This window comes from Salvelinus namaycush, chromosome 7, assembly GCF_016432855.1.
Source record: "Salvelinus namaycush isolate Seneca chromosome 7, SaNama_1.0, whole genome shotgun sequence".
Taxonomy (NCBI): Eukaryota; Metazoa; Chordata; class Actinopteri; order Salmoniformes; family Salmonidae; genus Salvelinus; species Salvelinus namaycush.
In genome coordinates, this window is record NC_052313.1 from 16,235,984 (window position 1) to 16,255,972 (window position 19,989).

Here is a 19,989-nt window from a genome sequence, read left to right on the forward strand (position 1 = left end):
GCATACTCCTCTGTCCAACACATGAAGACTTACTGGAGCATACTCCTCTGTCCAACACATGAAGACTTACTGGAGCATACTCCTGGAGCATACTCCTCTGTCCCACAACATATAAATACTTACTGGAGCATACTCCTCTGTCCAACACATGCAGACTTACTGGAGCATACTCCTCTGTCCAACACATGCAGACTTACTGGAGCATGCTCCTCTGTCCAACACATGCAGACTTACTGGAGCATGCTCCTCTGTCCAACACATGCAGACTTACTGGAGCATGCTCCTCTGTCCAACACATGCAGACTTACTGGAGCATACTCCTCTGTCCCACAACATATAAAGACTTACTGGAGCATACTCCTCTGTCCAGCAGCATATAAAGACTTACTGGAGCATACTCCTCTGTCCAACAACATATAAAGACTTACTGGAGCATACTCCTCTGTCCAGCAACATATAAATACTTACTGGAGCATACTCCTCTGTCCAACACATGCAGACTTACTGGAGCATACTCCTCTGTCCAACACAAGAAGACTTACTGGAGCATACTCCTCTGTCCAACACATGCATACTTACTGGAGCATACTCCTCTGTCCAACACATGCAGACTTACTGGAGCATGCTCCTCTGTCCAACACATGCAGACTTACTGGAGCATGCTCCTCTGTCCAACACATGCAGACTTACTGGAGCATACTCCTCTGTCCCACAACATATAAAGACTTACTGGAGCATACTCCTCTGTCCAGCAACATATAAAGACTTACTGGAGCATACTCCTCTGTCCAACAACATATAAAGACTTACTGGAGCATACTCCTTGTCCAACAACATATAAAGACTTACTGGAGCATACTCCTCTGTCCAGCAACATATAAAGACTTACTGGAGCATACTCCTTGTCCAACAACACATAAAGACTTACTGGAGCATACTCCTTTGTCCAACAACACATAAAGACTTACTGGAGCATACTCCTCTGTCCAACAACACAAATACTTACTGGAGCATACTCCTCTGTCCAACACATGAAGACTTACTGGAGCATACTCCTCTGTCCAGCAACATATAAAGACTTACTGGAGCATACTCCTTGTCCAACAACACAAAGACTTACTGGAGCATACTCCTTTGTCCAACAACACATAAAGACTTACTGGAGCATACTCCTCTGTCCAGCAACATATAAAGACTTACTGGAGCATACTCCTCTGTCCAACAACACAAATACTTACTGGAGCATACTCCTCTGTCCAACAACACAAATACTTACTGGAGCATACTCCTCTGTCCAACACATGAAGACTTACTGGAGCATGCTCCTCTGTCCAACACATGAAGACTTACTGGAGCATGCTCCTCTGTCCAACACATGAAGACTTACTGGAGCATACTCCTCTGTCCAACACATGAAGACTTACTGGAGCATGCTCCTCTGTCCAACACATGAAGACTTACTGGAGCATGCTCCTCTGTCCAACACATGAAGACTTACTGGAGCATACTCCTCTGTCCAGCAACATATAAAGACTTACTGGAGCATACTCCTTGTCCAACAACACAAAGACTTACTGGAGCATACTCCTTTGTCCAACAACACATAAAGACTTACTGGAGCATACTCCTCTGTCCAGCAACATATAAAGACTTACTGGAGCATACTCCTCTGTCCAACACATGAAGACTTACTGGAGCATACTCCTCTGTCCAACACATGAAGACTTACTGGAGCATACTCCTCTGTCCAACACATGAAGACTTACTGGAGCATACTCCTCTGTCCAACACATGCAGACTTACTGGAGCATACTCCTCTGTCCAACAACATATAAAGACTTACTGGAGCATACTCCTCTGTCCAACAACATATAAAGACTTACTGGAGCATACTCCTCTGTCCAACAACATATAAAGACTTACTGGAGCATACTCCTCTGTCCAGCAACACATAAAGACTTACTGGAGCATGCTCTTCTGTCCAACAACATATAAAGACTTACTGGAGCATACTCATTGTCCAACAACATATAAAGACTTACTGGAGCATACTCCTCTGTCCAAGACATAAAGACTTACTGGAGCATGCTCTTCTGTCCAACAACATATAAAGACTTACTGGAGCATACTCCTTGTCCAACAACATATAAAGACTTACTGGAGCATACTCCTCTGTCCAGCAACATATAAAGACTTACTGGAGCATACTCCTTGTCCAACAACACATAAAGACTTACTGGAGCATACTCCTCTGTCCAACAACACAAAAAGACTTACTGGAGCATACTCCTCTGTCCAACAACACAAATACTTACTGGAGCATACTCCTCTGTCCAGCAACATATAAAGACTTACTGGAGCATACTCCTTTGTCCAGCAACATATAAAGACTTACTGGAGCATACTCCTTGTCCAACAACACATAAAGACTTACTGGAGCATACTCCTTTGTCCAACAACACATAAAGACTTACTGGAGCATACTCCTTTGTCCAACAACACATAAAGACTTACTGGAGCATACTCCTCTGTCCAGCAACATATAAAGACTTACTGGAGCATACTCCTCTGTCCAACACATGAAGACTTACTGGAGCATACTCCTCTGTCCAACACATGGAGACTTACTGGAGCATACTCCTCTGTCCAACACATGAAGACTTACTGGAGCATGCTCCTCTGTCCAACACATGAAGACTTACTGGAGCATACTCCTCTGTCCAACACATGAAGACTTACTGGAGCATACTCCTCTGTCCAACACATGAAGACTTACTGGAGCATACTCCTCTGTCCAACACATGAAGACTTACTGGAGCATACTCCTCTGTCCAACACATGAAGACTTACTGGAGCATACTCCTCTGTCCAACACATGCAGACTTACTGGAGCATACTCCTCTGTCCAACACATGAAGACTTACTGGAGCATACTCCTCTGTCCAACACATGAAGACTTACTGGAGCATACTCCTTTGTCCAACACATGAAGACTTACTGGAGCATACTCCTCTGTCCAACAACATATAAAGACTTACTGGAGCATACTCCTCTGTCCAGCAACATATAAAGACTTACTGGAGCATACTCCTCTGTCCAACAACACATAACGACTTACTGGAGCATACTCCTCTGTCCCACAACACATAAAGACTTACTGGAGCATGCTCTTCTGTCCAACAACATATAAAGACTTACTGGAGCATACTCATTGTCCAACAACATATAAAGACTTACTGGAGCATACTCCTCTGTCCAAGACATAAAGACTTACTGGAGCATGCTCTTCTGTCCAACAACATATAAAGACTTACTGGAGCATACTCCTTGTCCAACAACATATAAAGACTTACTGGAGCATACTCCTCTGTCCAGCAACATATAAAGACTTACTGGAGCATACTCCTTGTCCAACAACACATAAAGACTTACTGGAGCATACTCATTTGTCCAACAACACAAAAAGACTTACTGGAGCATACTCCTCTGTCCAACAACACAAATACTTACTGGAGCATACTCCTCTGTCCAGCAACATATAAAGACTTACTGGAGCATACTCCTTTGTCCAGCAACATATAAAGACTTACTGGAGCATACTCCTTGTCCAGCAACATATAAAGACTTACTGGAGCATACTCTTGTCCAACAACACATAAAGACTTACTGGAGCATACTCCTTTGTCCAACAACACAAAGACTTACTGGAGCATACTCCTCTGTCCAGCAACATATAAAGACTTACTGGAGCATACTCCTCTGTCCAACACATGAAGACTTACTGGAGCATACTCCTCTGTCCAACACATGGAGACTTACTGGAGCATACTCCTCTGTCCAACACATGAAGACTTACTGGAGCATGCTCCTCTGTCCAACACATGAAGACTTACTGGAGCATACTCCTCTGTCCAACACATGAAGACTTACTGGAGCATACTCCTCTGTCCAACACATGAAGACTTACTGGAGCATACTCCTCTGTCCAACACATGAAGACTTACTGGAGCATACTCCTCTGTCCAACACATGAAGACTTACTGGAGCATACTCCTCTGTCCAACACATGCAGACTTACTGGAGCATACTCCTCTGTCCAACACATGAAGACTTACTGGAGCATACTCCTTTGTCCAACACATGAAGACTTACTGGAGCATACTCCTTTGTCCAACACATGAAGACTTACTGGAGCATACTCCTCTGTCCAACAACATATAAAGACTTACTGGAGCATACTCCTCTGTCCAGCAACATATAAAGACTTACTGGAGCATACTCCTCTGTCCAACAACACATAACGACTTACTGGAGCATACTCCTCTGTCCCACAACACATAAAGACTTACTGGAGCATGCTCTTCTGTCCAACAACATATAAAGACTTACTGGAGCATACTCATTGTCCAACAACATATAAAGACTTACTGGAGCATACTCCTCTGTCCAAGACATAAAGACTTACTGGAGCATGCTCTTCTGTCCAACAACATATAAAGACTTACTGGAGCATACTCCTTGTCCAACAACATATAAAGACTTACTGGAGCATACTCCTCTGTCCAGCAACATATAAAGACTTACTGGAGCATACTCCTTGTCCAACAACACATAAAGACTTACTGGAGCATACTCATTTGTCCAACAACACAAAAAGACTTACTGGAGCATACTCCTCTGTCCAACAACACAAATACTTACTGGAGCATACTCCTCTGTCCAGCAACATATAAAGACTTACTGGAGCATACTCCTTTGTCCAGCAACATATAAAGACTTACTGGAGCATACTCCTTGTCCAGCAACATATAAAGACTTACTGGAGCATACTCCTTGTCCAACAACACATAAAGACTTACTGGAGCATACTCCTTTGTCCAACAACACAAAGACTTACTGGAGCATACTCCTTTGTCCAACAACACATAAAGACTTACTGGAGCATACTCCTCTGTCCAGCAACATATAAAGACTTACTGGAGCATACTCCTCTGTCCAACACATGAAGACTTACTGGAGTATACTCCTCTGTCCAACACATGAAGACTTACTGGAGCATACTCCTCTGTCCAACACATGAAGACTTACTGGAGCATACTCCTCTGTCCAACACATGAAGACTTACTGGAGCATACTCCTCTGTCCAACACATGAAGACTTACTGGAGCATACTCCTCTGTCCAACACATGAAGACTTACTGGAGCATACTCCTCTGTCCAACACATGAAGACTTACTGGAGCATACTCCTCTGTCCAACACATGAAGACTTACTGGAGCATACTCCTCTGTCCAACACATGAAGACTTACTGGAGCATACTCCTCTGTCCAACACATGAAGACTTACTGGAGCATACTCCTCTGTCCAACACATGATGACTTACTGGAGCATACTCCTCTGTCCAACACATGATGACTTACTGGAGCATACTCCTCTGTCCAACACATGCAGACTTACTGGAGCATACTCCTCTGTCCAACACATGCAGACTTACTGGAGCATACTCCTCTGTCCAACACATGCAGACTTACTGGAGCATAATCCTCTGTCCAACACATGAAGACTTACTGGAGCATACTCCTCTGTCCAACACATGAAGACTTACTGGAGCATACTCCTCTGTCCAACACATGAAGACTTACTGGAGCATACTCCTCTGTCCAACACATGAAGACTTACTGGAGCATACTCCTGGAGCATACTCCTCTGTCCCACAACATATAAATACTTACTGGAGCATACTCCTCTGTCCAACACATGCAGACTTACTGGAGCATACTCCTCTGTCCAACACATGCAGACTTACTGGAGCATGCTCCTCTGTCCAACACATGCAGACTTACTGGAGCATGCTCCTCTGTCCAACACATGCAGACTTACTGGAGCATACTCCTCTGTCCCACAACATATAAAGACTTACTGGAGCATACTCCTCTGTCCAGCAGCATATAAAGACTTACTGGAGCATACTCCTCTGTCCAACAACATATAAAGACTTACTGGAGCATACTCCTCTGTCCAGCAACATATAAAGACTTACTGGAGCATACTCCTCTGTCCAACACATGCAGACTTACTGGAGCATACTCCTCTGTCCAACACAAGAAGACTTACTGGAGCATACTCCTCTGTCCAACACATGCAGACTTACTGGAGCATACTCCTCTGTCCAACACATGCAGACTTACTGGAGCATGCTCCTCTGTCCAACACATGCAGACTTACTGGAGCATGCTCCTCTGTCCAACACATGCAGACTTACTGGAGCATACTCCTCTGTCCCACAACATATAAAGACTTACTGGAGCATACTCCTCTGTCCAGCAACATATAAAGACTTACTGGAGCATACTCCTCTGTCCAACAACATATAAAGACTTACTGGAGCATACTCCTTGTCCAACAACACATAAAGACTTACTGGAGCATACTCCTTTGTCCAACAACACATAAAGACTTACTGGAGCATACTCCTCTGTCCAACAACACAAATACTTACTGGAGCATACTCCTCTGTCCAACACATGAAGACTTACTGGAGCATACTCCTCTGTCCAGCAACATATAAAGACTTACTGGAGCATACTCCTTGTCCAACAACACAAAGACTTACTGGAGCATACTCCTTTGTCCAACAACACATAAAGACTTACTGGAGCATACTCCTCTGTCCAGCAACATATAAAGACTTACTGGAGCATACTCCTCTGTCCAACAACACAAATACTTACTGGAGCATACTCCTCTGTCCAACAACACAAATACTTACTGGAGCATACTCCTCTGTCCAACACATGAAGACTTACTGGAGCATGCTCCTCTGTCCAACACATGAAGACTTACTGGAGCATGCTCCTTTGTCCAACAACACATGAAGACTTACTGGAGCATACTCCTCTGTCCAGCAACATATAAAGACTTACTGGAGCATACTCCTTGTCCAACAACACAAAGACTTACTGGAGCATACTCCTTTGTCCAACAACACATAAAGACTTACTGGAGCATACTCCTCTGTCCAGCAACATATAAAGACTTACTGGAGCATACTCCTCTGTCCAACACATGAAGACTTACTGGAGCATACTCCTCTGTCCAACACATGAAGACTTACTGGAGCATACTCCTCTGTCCAACACATGAAGACTTACTGGAGCATACTCCTCTGTCCAACACATGAAGACTTACTGGAGCATACTCCTCTGTCCAACACATGAAGACTTACTGGAGCATACTCCTCTGTCCAACACATGAAGACTTACTGGAGCATACTCCTCTGTCCAACACATGAAGACTTACTGGAGCATACTCCTCTGTCCAACACATGCAGACTTACTGGAGCATACTCCTCTGTCCAACACATGCAGACTTACTGGAGCATACTCCTCTGTCCAACACATGAAGACTTACTGGAGCATACTCCTCTGTCCCAACACATGCAGACTTACTGGAGCATACTCCTCTGTCCAACACATGAAGACTTACTGGAGCATACTCCTCTGTCCAACACATGAAGACTTACTGGAGCATACTCCTCTGTCCAACACATGAAGACTTACTGGAGCATACTCCTCTGTCCAACACATGCAGACTTACTGGAGCATACTCCTCTGTCCATCACATGCAGACTTACTGGAGCATACTCCTCTGTCCATCACATGCAGACTTACTGGAGCATACTCCTCTGTCCAACACATGCAGACTTACTGGAGCATACTCCTCTGTCCAACACATGCAGACTTACTGGAGCATGCTCCTCTGTCCCACAACAAACAAAGGCTTTATAGAGCATTCATAAAATCTTCATAAGCACTATAGATTATACTACACAAAGGGTGTTATGAAATATCTGTTCCTTGGTCAAATATGGCACAAGTGTTTGCAACCCTTTGTATAGCATGACATTTACTTCTGCATCATTTCTAAAACATCTATAGAGGCCTTAGAAAGGCTTCATTAGCTCGTATGTTCTGTTTATGCTGGGACCATTTATACAGTAGCCTGTACTGCATGCCATCTTTCCCATCGTGGGTGTCGAAACTCATGCAAATATGCAATACATGACTACAATATATATATATTTCCATAAGGCTCCACATGAAACGTGTTAACAGCGTGAAATTGAAATTTGTTCAGCAATCTTTGTTTCAGGTGGTTTTACTGGAGCATTATTATAATATATACTGTGGTGAGACGGAATTGGCTCTCCCGTGTACACTATTAAAAACAGTCACGCCGGCCGATGTTAGCCTTGGGGTGTCAATCTGAATGAAATGGATCCCCAGTATGCCTTCCCCAATTGATTTGTTGCTTTGTTTTGCCTCCCTCAATGACGAGACGTACTGAAGGTCGGATCTGTAGAAAATAAAGCAACTCAAAGTATGGAGAGAGGGGGAGAAGGAAAATAGGCTCAGCGCCAAAAAGCGTCTAAAATGACACTAGCAGCAGGGGTTTTGATGTAGGGATTTCCCCCCACTACATAAGAGAGAAAGCCTGGTTAAACCATACGGAATCCTGGGCAAAATCTGTTTTGATGTCAGGCTATAACGAAGATACATTTACGTTTTTCTTCATGCGCATTTCTTATCTATGACAAGGGGTTGCTAGAAGCACCGTAACACTATGAGGAAAAGTGTAGTCTAAAATCTATAATGACATTTTCTACAATCATTCCTCACCAATGTCTTGGAACACCTGGGGCGTCATTGGGTAGAACATGTTGAATAGTGCATCTCTCAGTCAGGTAAAGTACAGCATAAACCAGAAAACACCCATGTCCTGTCAGTGAGGTATTGGCACATCCATTTCCTTAGCATGTTACACTCTGCATCACTGCACCGGTCTTCTCACAGATCAATACACTGTTGCATAAACAGACACACACAGACACACACAGTCTCTTTCTCACACACACACACGACCTTGGCCCTTGTCATAGAGTGGGCGTTACTAAGTCTGGCATTTGCAGGGCACTGGGTTCCCCCACCTATATGCCTGCTGCTCTCCTGCCTGTACGGTGACTGTATGTAAATAACACCCGCTCCACTCCTCTCTGCTCACCACATAGGGGTCTGATTAAGATCTACCTGTATAGATCTGCATTCATCAAATATTCATGAAGGCCGCTTGCATTCCTTGTGCATGGACACTATATATACAAACGTATGTGGACACCCCTTCAAATTAGTGGATTCGGCTAATTCAGCCACACCCATTGTTGAAAGGTGTATAAACTCAAGCACACAGCCATGCAATCTCCATAGGCAAATATTGGCAGTAGAATGGCCTTATTGACGAGCTCAGTGACTTTCAACGTGGCACCGTCATAGGATGCCACCTTTCCAACAAGTCAGTTTGTCAAATTTCTGCCCTGCTAGAGCTGCCCCGGTCAACTGTAAGTGCTGTTATTGTGAAGTGGAAATGTATAGGAGCAACAGCGGCTCAGCCGCGAAGTGGTAGGCCACACAAGCTCACAGAACGGGACCACCGGGTGCTATAGCGCGTAAAAAGCGCATCTGTCCTAGGTTCCAACACTCACTACCGAGTTCCAAACTGACACTGTAAGTAACTTCAGCACAAGAACTGTTCGTCGGGCGCTTCATGAAATGGGTTTTGATGGCGAATCAGTCGTAAGCAAGCCTAAGATCACCATGCACAATGCCAAGCGTCGGCTGGCGTGGTGTAAAGCTCGCCACCATTGGACTCTGGAGCAGTGTAAACGCGTGATGAATTACGCTTCACTATCTGGCAGTCCGATGGACGAATCTGGGTTTGGCGGATGCCAGGAAAACACTACCTGCCCGAATGCATAGTGCCAACTGTCAAGTTTGATGGAGGAGGATTAATGGTCTGGGGCTGTTTTCCATGGATCGGGCTAGGCCCCTTAGCTCCAGTGAAGTGAAATCTTAACGCTACAGCATGCAATGGCATTCTAGATGATTCTGTGCTTCCAACTTTGTGGCAACAGTTTGAGGAAGGCCCTTTCCTGTTCCAGCATGACAATGCCCCCGTGCATAAATCGAGGTCCAGAAATGGTTTGTCGAGATCGGTGTGGAAGATCTTGACTGGCCTGCACAGAGCTCTGACCTCAACCCCATTGAACGCCTTTGGGATGAATTGGAACGCCGAATGCGAGCCAGGCCTAATTGCCCAACATCAGTGCCCGACCTCACTAATGTTCTTATGGCTGAATGGAAACAAGTCCACGCAGCAATGTTCCAACATCTAGTGGAAAGCCTTCACAGAATAGTGGAGGCTGTTATAACAGCAAAGGGGGGAGCAACTGCATATTAATGCCCATGATTTTGAAATGAGATGTTCGACTAGCAGGTTTTTTTATTGTTTTATTGAACCTTTATTTAACTAGGCAAGTCAGTTAAGAACACATTCTTATTTACAATGACGGCCTACCAAAAGGCAAAAGGCCTCCTGCGGGGATGGGAATAAAAATAAATATAGGACAAAACACACACCATGACAAGCGAGACAACACAGTAACACATGACAACACAGCATGGTAGGAGCACAAAACATGGTACAAACATTATTGGGCACAGACAACAGCACAAAGGGCAAGAAGGTAGAGACAACAATACATCACGCAAAGCAGCCACAACTGTGAGTATGAGTGTCCATGATTGAGTCTTTGAATGAAGAGATTGAGATAAAACTGTCCACTTTGAGTGTTTGTTGCAGCTCGTTCCAGTCGTTAGCTGCAGCGAACTGAAAAGAGGAGTGACCCAGGGAGGTGTGTGCTTTCGGGACCTTTAACAGAATGTGACTGGCAGAATGGGTGTTGTATGTGGAGGATGAGGGCTGCAGTAGATATCTCAGATAGGGGGGAGTGAGGCCTAAGAGGGTTTTATAAATAAGCATCAACCAGTGGGTCTTGCGACGGGTATACAGAGATGACCAGTTTACAGAGGAGTATAGAGTGCAGTGATGTGTCCTATAAGGAGCACTGGTGGCAAATCTGATGGCTGAATGGTAAAGAACATCTAGCTGCTCGAGAGCACCCTTACCTGCCGATCTATAAATTATGTCTCCGTAATCTAGCATGGGTAGGATGGTCATCTGAATCAGGGTTAGTTTGGCAGCTGGGGTGAAAGAGGAGCGATTATGACAGAGGAAACCAAGTCTAGTTTAACTTTAGCCTGCAGCTTTGATATGTGCTGAGAGAAGGACAGTGTACCGTCTAGCCATACTCCCAAGTACTTGTATGAGGTGACTACCTCAAGCTCTAAACCCTCAGATGTAGTAAGCACACCTGTGGGGAAAGGGATATTCTTCCTACCAAACCACATGACCTTTGTTTTGGAGGTGTTCAGAACAAGGTTAAGGGTAGAGAAAGCTTGTTGGATACTAAGCTTTGTTGTAGAGCATTTAACACAAAATCCGGGGAGGGGCCAGCTAAGTATAAGACTGTATCATCTGCATATAAATGGATGAGAGAGCTTCCTACTGCCTGAGCTATGTTGTTTATATAAATTGAGAAGAGCGTGGGGCCTAGGATTGAGCATTGGGGTACTCCCTTGGTGACAGGCAGTGGCTGAGACAGCAGATTTTCTGACTTTATACACTGCACTTTTTGAGAGAGGTAGTAAACCAGGCAAAAGACCCCTCAGAGACACCAATACTCCACAATAATGGAATGGTCCACCGTATGAAAAGCGTTGGCCAAGTCAATAAAAATAGCAGCACAATATTGCTTAGAATCAAGGGCAATGGTGACAACATTGAGGACCTTTAAGGTTGCAGTGACATATCCATAACCTGAGCGGAAACCAGATTGCATACTAGAGAGAATACTATAGACATCAAGAAAGACAGTCAGTTGATTATTGACAAGTTTTCCAACACTTTTGATAAACAGGGCAAAATAGAAATAGGCCTATAATAGTTAGGATCAGCTTGATCTCCCCATTTAAATAAAGGACGAACAGTGGCTGCCTTCCAAGAAATGGGAACCTCCCCAGAAAGGAGAGACAGGTTAAAAAGGTCAGAGATAGGCTTGGCGATGATAGGGGCAGCAACCTTAAAGAAGAAAGGGTCTAAACCATCTGACCCAGATGTTTTTTGGGGGTCAAGTTTAAGGAGCCCCTTATCACCTCGGACTCAGTAACTGCCTGCAGGGAGAAACTTTGTTGCGGGGCAGGGGAAAAAAGAGGGAGAAGCATCAGGGATAGTCGCATTAGAAGGGGTGGGAGATGAGGAAATGTTGGACGGGCAAGGAGGCATGGCTGAGTCAAATAGGAATCCTGATTTAATGAAGTGGTGATTAAAGAGCTCAGCCATGTGCTTCTTGTCAGTAACAACCACATCATTAACTTTAAGGGACATGGGCAGCTGTGAGGAGGAGGGTTTATTCTCCAGGCCTTTAACTGTTTTCCAGAACTTCTGCTCCTTAAAGTAACTAACTTTTGGCCTTCCGGATAGCCTGAGTGCACTTATTTCTCATTTGCCTGAACAAGAGCCAGTCAGCCTGAGTATGCGTGTGCCGAGCCTTTCACCAAATGCAATTCTTGAGGTGTCCACATACTTTTGGTCATGTCATGTAGTGTATATCTATATCTATCTATCTTAAAGGCACATGCATCCTCATAAAGGCATAAAGGCACATGCATCCTCAATTGCATACGTATGCGCGCATGTGTGCCCACGCACTGACGCACACAGACCCACAAGCACACACACACACACACACACAAGCATGCACTCTAAGACTAAAGACCCAACCCAGAGTAAAACGTTCTGTGGGGAAAAAAACGGCAAATATAATTTCCAAATAGAGGTGCTAGATCGAACAATCACTTGAGTTGCATGAGAATTGTACATCTGTCAGTAAGTACAGTGCAGCGTTGTAACACTACAACAGTAGCCTACATGGCGTTACAGATGATGACAGAATCCGTGTTTGTCTTGAAAGAAAGGCTCCGGTGTATAAAAATAATAGCCACTATTCTTCATAAAATGAAGCTATGCTGTCAAAGCACTACACTACACATCGTAACTTGTATAGCTATTCCTGATGGAGGACATCATCTTAAAGGAATGTGCCACAACAAAACATGAAGGCCATAACTGAATAACTTAAACACATCGTTCCTTCCTCCTTTCCTTGAAGTTATCACTGACTTACTTTAACACAAATAGATAGGCGTAAACAACAGTGCTCGGCTATGAAAAGCAAACTGACATTTACTCCTGATGTACTGACCTGCTGCACCCTCTACAACCACTGTGATTATTATTTGACCCTGCTGGTCATCTATGAATGTTTGAACATCTTGAAGAACGATCTGGCCTTAATGGCCTTGTATTCTTATAATCTCCACCCGGCACAGCCAGAAGAGGACTGGCCACCCCTCCAGAGCCTGGTTCCTCTCTAGGTTTCTTCCTAGGTTTGTGCCTTTCTAGGGAGTTTTTCCTAGCCATTGTGCTTCTACATCTGCATTGCTTGCTGTTTGGGGTTTTCAGGCTGGTTCTGTATAAGCACTTTGTGACATCTGCTGATGTAAAAAGGGCTTTATAAATACATTTCATTGATTGATTGAGTTTTATCACATAGCTTTCACCAATCCAGCAATGCTAGATCAGGGATTTCTTCAAGGAAGGAAGGATGCATGTTGATAATATCCATCCACTCTATCGATGTTTCCTCAGTGGCTTGTCCTCTTTTAAGTAGCCAATGCCTTCCTCCCATTGGCTGGAACGTATCAAAGACAAGAAGCAGGGGGAGAAGAAAAGAGGGGGATACATGGTAGGAACAGGATGGCTGGATCGAAGGAGGAAGTAAATAATTCAAGGAGAACACCATGTCTGGCTGGATAATCAATGTTCCTTAGCGGTCAGGGGGATTCATTTATAAAGGCCCTTAAAGAGACTGTATGAAGAAGATATGCCCTAGGCATAATTGATTAGATTTGATTGACATCATCATCACCATTCATATCTAATATTATCATTACCACTATTATCATTACCACTGTCATCAAAAGCAGCAGCACCACCGCCACCATTATCATCACTGCCACCATTATCATCACTACCACCATTATAATCACTGCCACCACCACCATTATCATCATCACTGCCACCACCACCATTATCATCACTACCATTATCATCACTACCCCTGTCATCATCTTCACAATCATTTGCTTTACTTCCCTGTCATCATCTTCACAATCATTTGCTTTACTTGAGGTCAGAAGTGACATTTAAGTCAGTCCTCTCCTCTCCTTTTTCTGTGATTAATCCATATCCTTTAGAGAGAAAACTGGTCAGTGCTGAGCAGGACATAAATCTACAAGCTTACAAGATGACTAGCGGTCGGAGTGAAGTAGTCACTCGATTTAAAGAACAGATTCAAGAAGGGAGGTAGAGAGAGAAGATGGAGGGACATGAGAGGAAGGGGAGAAAGAGAGGAAGGGAAGGGACATGACAGGAGGAGAGAGAGAGAGAAGAGAGGAAGGGACATGAGGAGAGGAAGAGACATGAGGAGGAGAGAGAAGAGAAGAGACATGAGGAGGAGGAGCGAGAGAAGAGAGGAAGGGACATGAGAGGAGGAGAGAGAGAGGAAGGGACATGAGAAGAGAGGAAGGGACATGAGAGGAGAGAGAGAGAGAAGAGAGGAAGGGACATGAGAGGAGAGAGAGAGAGAGAAGAGAGGAAGGGACATGAGAGGAGAGAGAGAGAGAGAAGAGAGGAAGGGACATGAGAGGAGAGAGAGAGAAGAGAGGAAGGGACATGAGAGGAGGAGAGAGAGAAGAGAGGAAGGGACATGAGAGGAGAGAGAGAAGAGAGGAAGGGACATGAGAGGGAGGGAAGAAAGAGAGTGAATGAGAGTACAGAGAGGGAAAGAGAGAAGAGGGAGGACCAGAGAGAGAGAGCAGAACACAGTGTTCTTTAATAAACTGTAACCCGGGCGTCTCAGTCAACAGCAAATCACTTCTCCAGGATGTAAAGCAACAACATGCTCGTTCATAATATTCCATTTGAGGTGTATATAACATAACCTCTCTCTGTCACGCCTGCTCCCGCTCCTCCTCCCTGGCGCTCAAGGGCGCCAGGCTACCTGTCATCATACACTCCTGTTACCAACAATACACGCAGCTGCGCTCATTGGACTCACCTGGACTCCTTCACTTTGTTGATTACCCTCTGTATATCTGTCTGTTCCTTGGTTGTGTTTCCTGTGTCCGCATTGTTCCATATTGTGATTGTTATTTGTCTGTGTTACCCGTGTGCTGGCGCTGTTCATGTCTCGTTCCATATTACATTTTGACTACCCGTACCTGCTTCGCCTCTCCAGGATCATCCCTTGACACTCTCTGTGTATAGCTAAATCTATAGAATTAAATCAGTTTAACTTACTTTGTCTGATAGGTCATTCTAGGACAACAGAGAACGCAATATATAGTTGAGTTGCATTTCCCACACTCAAATACTGTTAAAAAAGACCTATAGTGTCAATAAGAGGGTTTCCTTTTAATAAAGAGTGATCTGTCAGTATGTGAATACATTATTCATTACTATTGATGGCCAGTGAGGGTCTTATTTGAAGTTAAATTCTCTGGCAGAATGTTGACCTTCGGTGACGAGTGAGTGAGATTTCAGCTTAGCCTTGGCACAGTTCGGGCCAGACTACACACGCGCACACGCTCGCACGTACACACACACAGGACCAGCCCCAAACGTCATAAGAGAAATCAGCATCAATCGATGCACAAACCTGCCTGTCTACAGTAGCTATCTAACCTGGTAGGCTCCGGAAAAGGATACATTTGAGCATTTCATTTTGCAATGGTTTTGAATTGGAAGGATGCATTGAGAAATAGCAATGTTGCCCAGAGTGATTCCAATGATGACAGATGGACCAAACTGCTTGCTTTATATGAAGGCAACAGACAAACAGATCCCTCATGGACTAATTTAAAATATCCGCCTTGGCAGTAGTCAATGTGCTTTAATTGAACTAGCATCATCTGCCAAGATCCATACAGTAGCAGTTAGTAGAAATATCCTAACGGATCACAATATTACTCTGTTCTTTTTCTCCTTCAGCAAATTTGACTGCAATAATGGACTTCTATTACGGGGGGATAAAAAAAACTATCTGCCGCTCGATACGAGGTCCTCAAGGCAAAATCACAGCCTTTGATTCATCACTAATATTCTGGACCAATATAGAGCCAAAATTGAGTCTGCCAAATAGCTGTGATAAGTGAGTGCGAGGGGTAGCCTATTCAGTCCTCATGCTTCAATATCTTTGAGGCATTCTGTTCCCTTCCGGGGGTTTTTGAGTGAAACTGCATCCAGCCACTATGCTAAAAGACTACTGATACTGACCACTGTGGAGAGAGAGGGACAGAGATAAGTAAGTGTGTGTGAGTGTGAGTGTGAGTGTGTGAGTGAGTAAGATGAAGAGAAGATAGATGAAGGAAATGCCAGGGAAAAAGAAAGAGCGAGTAGAAGATAAGAAAAGAGAGAGAGAAAGTCAATGTACAATAATGAGTTAGGAGGGAAGCAAAAAATTACTACGAGAAAGAGAGGAGAAAGAGAGAGAGGAGAAAGAGAGAGAGGAGAAAGAGAGGAGAAAGGAACGGCATCCACTCACTGATCTTATAACCCAGCTTTTCGGCGTGGACCCTCTTTGCCAGGAACTGTCCCTCAACCAGGGCTCGGATTTCCCCCTGGGCGGAGAAGCCGGCTACCTGAGCGGGACGACAGGGAAGGGGAACACAAAGAGAGGCTTTGGGAACGCAGGCAAAGGAGCAGGGGAGTAGATGGGAGATTCCTGCCCTTACAGAACTTTCTTTGACTGGGGGAATGGAGAGCCTCATTCCCACCGGGCTAAGTCCCCACCCCTTCTGACCTCTCCCCTCACATCACCCTGTATGACGTCTCCTAATCCTCCGGCTTCACCGCCCCGTTGAAGGAGTTCACAAGGATAAGGAAAAGCGGGTGACAGCGATACTGTAGCCTTGCGTGACTTATCTTTGTGTGTCTTGGACAAGGGCTCCGGTTGCTGTTTTGAAACCATTCATTGGTCAATAAAACATGAATCGATAAAACACTACACGCATTAATCTCTTACTTATGAATTACTTATGTGCTTGTACATCTTTTCATTTAGATGGAAACAACACAGAGAACTACCGTTTCCAGTTTTTCGTATGAATTGCAAATAGAATCCCATCCATAAATTGACTTCCTTCAGTACACAGCAGAGTCTTTGCACTGACCTTCGTATTTTCTTTGTCAAATCTGTGAACTCCGACTGCAGACGGCGTGATTTCCATGGCATCAAAATAAATCCCTGGGAGAGAACGTTAGATGCCAGCCCATTCAGAATCAGTCAGCATCACATCAAAAAAATCAAGCCGTTATCTGAAAACCATGCCATTATCTGAATAAATCTGGGGCCTACAGTCTCTAAATCAATCCAACTTGATGACTAAAACAAATCTAGTGATAGATACAGCATGTTTGACATCATCACCTATGTTCCCGTCATTCCCTATTGGTGTAGTCCTCAGGACCGAGGAGAAGACTTCCCATGACCCTCCAGCACACTTGTTTCTGATCCTCTCTCTGGTCAGGGAGCCATTCTTATAGCTGGCAGGAGGCACACGTGTACACACACGCACACACACACACACACACACACACACACACAGATTTACCTGGGCTGGCATACCATCATTGAGTATAATTGAATTCAAAGCAAGCCATCTACAGTAAAAGCCTGAGCATCCTTCCCGATTTTAATCTCCTTTGTGTTTCAGCTATTATGAGTAAAACCACTTATTTTATAATACTCTATTTTACCGTAGATTAAAACATTATGGAACAGGAGTCATACAGACAGAAGATAATGATTAGTAAAAGATGTCAATGTCACTTGGTGTGTGTGTGTGCGTGTGTGTTTGTGCGCTTGTGCAAGGTTACCAGTGGCACAATGACAAGTGGCAAATTTGTGTAGGACTGTATGTGACAGAGTTATAGTTCAACAAAGTCTCAAGGAATTCAATTAAATGTCAATGCCACATAACGATCAATAGCATTAGGTACCAAGGTTGTGTTTTTATATTAGTTTTTATTTCCACTCATTTTGTTATTTATGATTAAGTTTTCAGATCCACTTTACTAGTTTTTATTTAGTTTAAGTTTTATTAAAACAGATATTTCATTTTTATATTATTTAGTTCCAGTTTTAATTTAATGTTAGGGACATAAAGGGCCTCCTGAGTGGCGCAGCGGTCTAAGGCACTGCATCGCAGTGTTGTGCGTCACTCCAGCCTGGGGTTGGATCCCAGGCTGTGTCACAACCGGCCCGACCAGGAGTCCCATATGGCGGTGCACAATTGGCCCAGTGTCGTCCGGGTTAGGGGAGGGTTTGGCCCAGTGTCGTCCGGGTTGGGGGAGGGTTTGGCCCAGTGTAGTCTGGGTTAGGGGAGGGTTTGGCCGGGGGTGCTTTACTTGGCTCATCGTGCTCTAGTGCAGGCCGGGCGCCTGCAGGCTGACTTCGGGCACCAGTTGAACGGTGTTTCCTACAACACAAGGGTGGAGCTGACTTCTGGGTTAAGCGAATAGGTGTTAAGTAAGGCATGGCGGGTCATGTTTCGGAGGACGCAAGACTCGACCTTCGCCTCGCCCCAGCCCGTTGGGGAGTTGCAGCGATGAGACAAGATCATAATCACGAAAAAGGGGGGTAAAAATTACAACAAATGTTTAAATGTAAATAAAGTAGCGTGGAAGGCTAGGAGACATGTATGTGTTTTTGGGATGTCACTTCTTGCCACTGTGGATCAGTAAAGGTGATTGGTCAGATCATAGGTTAAGGTTAGTTTTAAAGCTAGACTCAAAGAGATGACGTAGACGCACCAAGTAAACAGTAATAGTGGGTACATTTCCACAACAACCAGGAGTGTTGAAGCGTGAAGCTAAATGTCTCTGCAGTTTTGTTCCCGTAGCTACCACTTTGTAGCAGAGTGAAGCGCACCCATGCACATGCGCAGATACTCTGTGTGACTGTGTGAGACCAAAGTCTTGCTTTCAAAGTGTGTTCCATTCTGGGGATACAAATGTTCTGACTTGCGCCTACATGTTGACTGCATGAACTTTACAAAAATCTTGTGATCAGAGATCATGAAATTTTGACTGTAGTCGACTGCAAGTTTCTGCAGACTACCTTCATCCATCACCTGCATTGTGAGGCTCGACTGTCAACCAATCATTAGGGTGTTTTTGTTTGACCCACGTGAAAGTGGGTATGGAACCAATTTGCCGTGATTTATGTGTACAGTGGATATATACAAATACATTTGAGGATCTTTCTTACTAATTGATTGTACAATGTACACACATAATATTATATTATCATTTCAGTTTGTGACGTGCCATGTTGGTCTGAAGCACATTAGTGTCCGACTTTCAGCTGTCGCAGACGCACCTCCCCCGACTTCACTCCTCGCCTTCGTCTACAGTCGGTTGCTTTAGCCTTACCAGTCAAACATGTTGTCTCACTGAGTCTACCTTTAAATTATAAAGTCAATCTCAATCTGACCCGCCAGATTCAGAAGCTTGAAAACCCCATGAGAAGAAAACCCCATTGAAAACTCCATTCGATTATGGCACAACAAAAACGTTAAACTGAACATAATTCATGACGTTTTTGGTTTTATTTTCGATAATAGTTTCAGTATAGTTTTAGTTTTTCAAATGGGTTTGTTAATTATTTCATTTCACTTTACTAAACTGTTGGTTCATGATCAGTTTTCAATTTCATTTACGTTTTAGTTTACTATAATAACCTTGTTCACTACATTCAGTACATCTATGCCATTTAGAACATGCTTTCATCACCAGATCAGTTGTAGTACAGTGGAAATAATCTTGGTCATGTATCATGTACGGTGCATTCAGAAAGTATTCAGACCCTTTGACTTTCCCCCACATTTTGTTACGTTACAGCCTTATTCTAA

The 19,989-nt window shown here is 44.1% G+C and overlaps 1 protein-coding gene across 2 annotated transcripts in view; it reads right to left on the bottom strand.

Annotated features, from left to right (window-relative positions):
- The window catches only part of xylb (xylulokinase homolog (H. influenzae)), a 79,913-nt gene that overhangs the window by 43,575 nt on the left and 16,349 nt on the right, over positions 1–19,989 (bottom strand). For both annotated transcript variants that reach the window (XM_038997614.1, XM_038997615.1), the window contains 3 exons: positions 17,505–17,620; positions 17,248–17,321; positions 16,620–16,716 (listed from right to left, as the gene is read on the bottom strand). In XM_038997614.1, the coding sequence (XP_038853542.1) occupies positions 16,620–16,716; positions 17,248–17,321; positions 17,505–17,620 (287 nt within the window). The remainder of the gene's footprint in view (positions 1–16,619; positions 16,717–17,247; positions 17,322–17,504; positions 17,621–19,989) is intronic.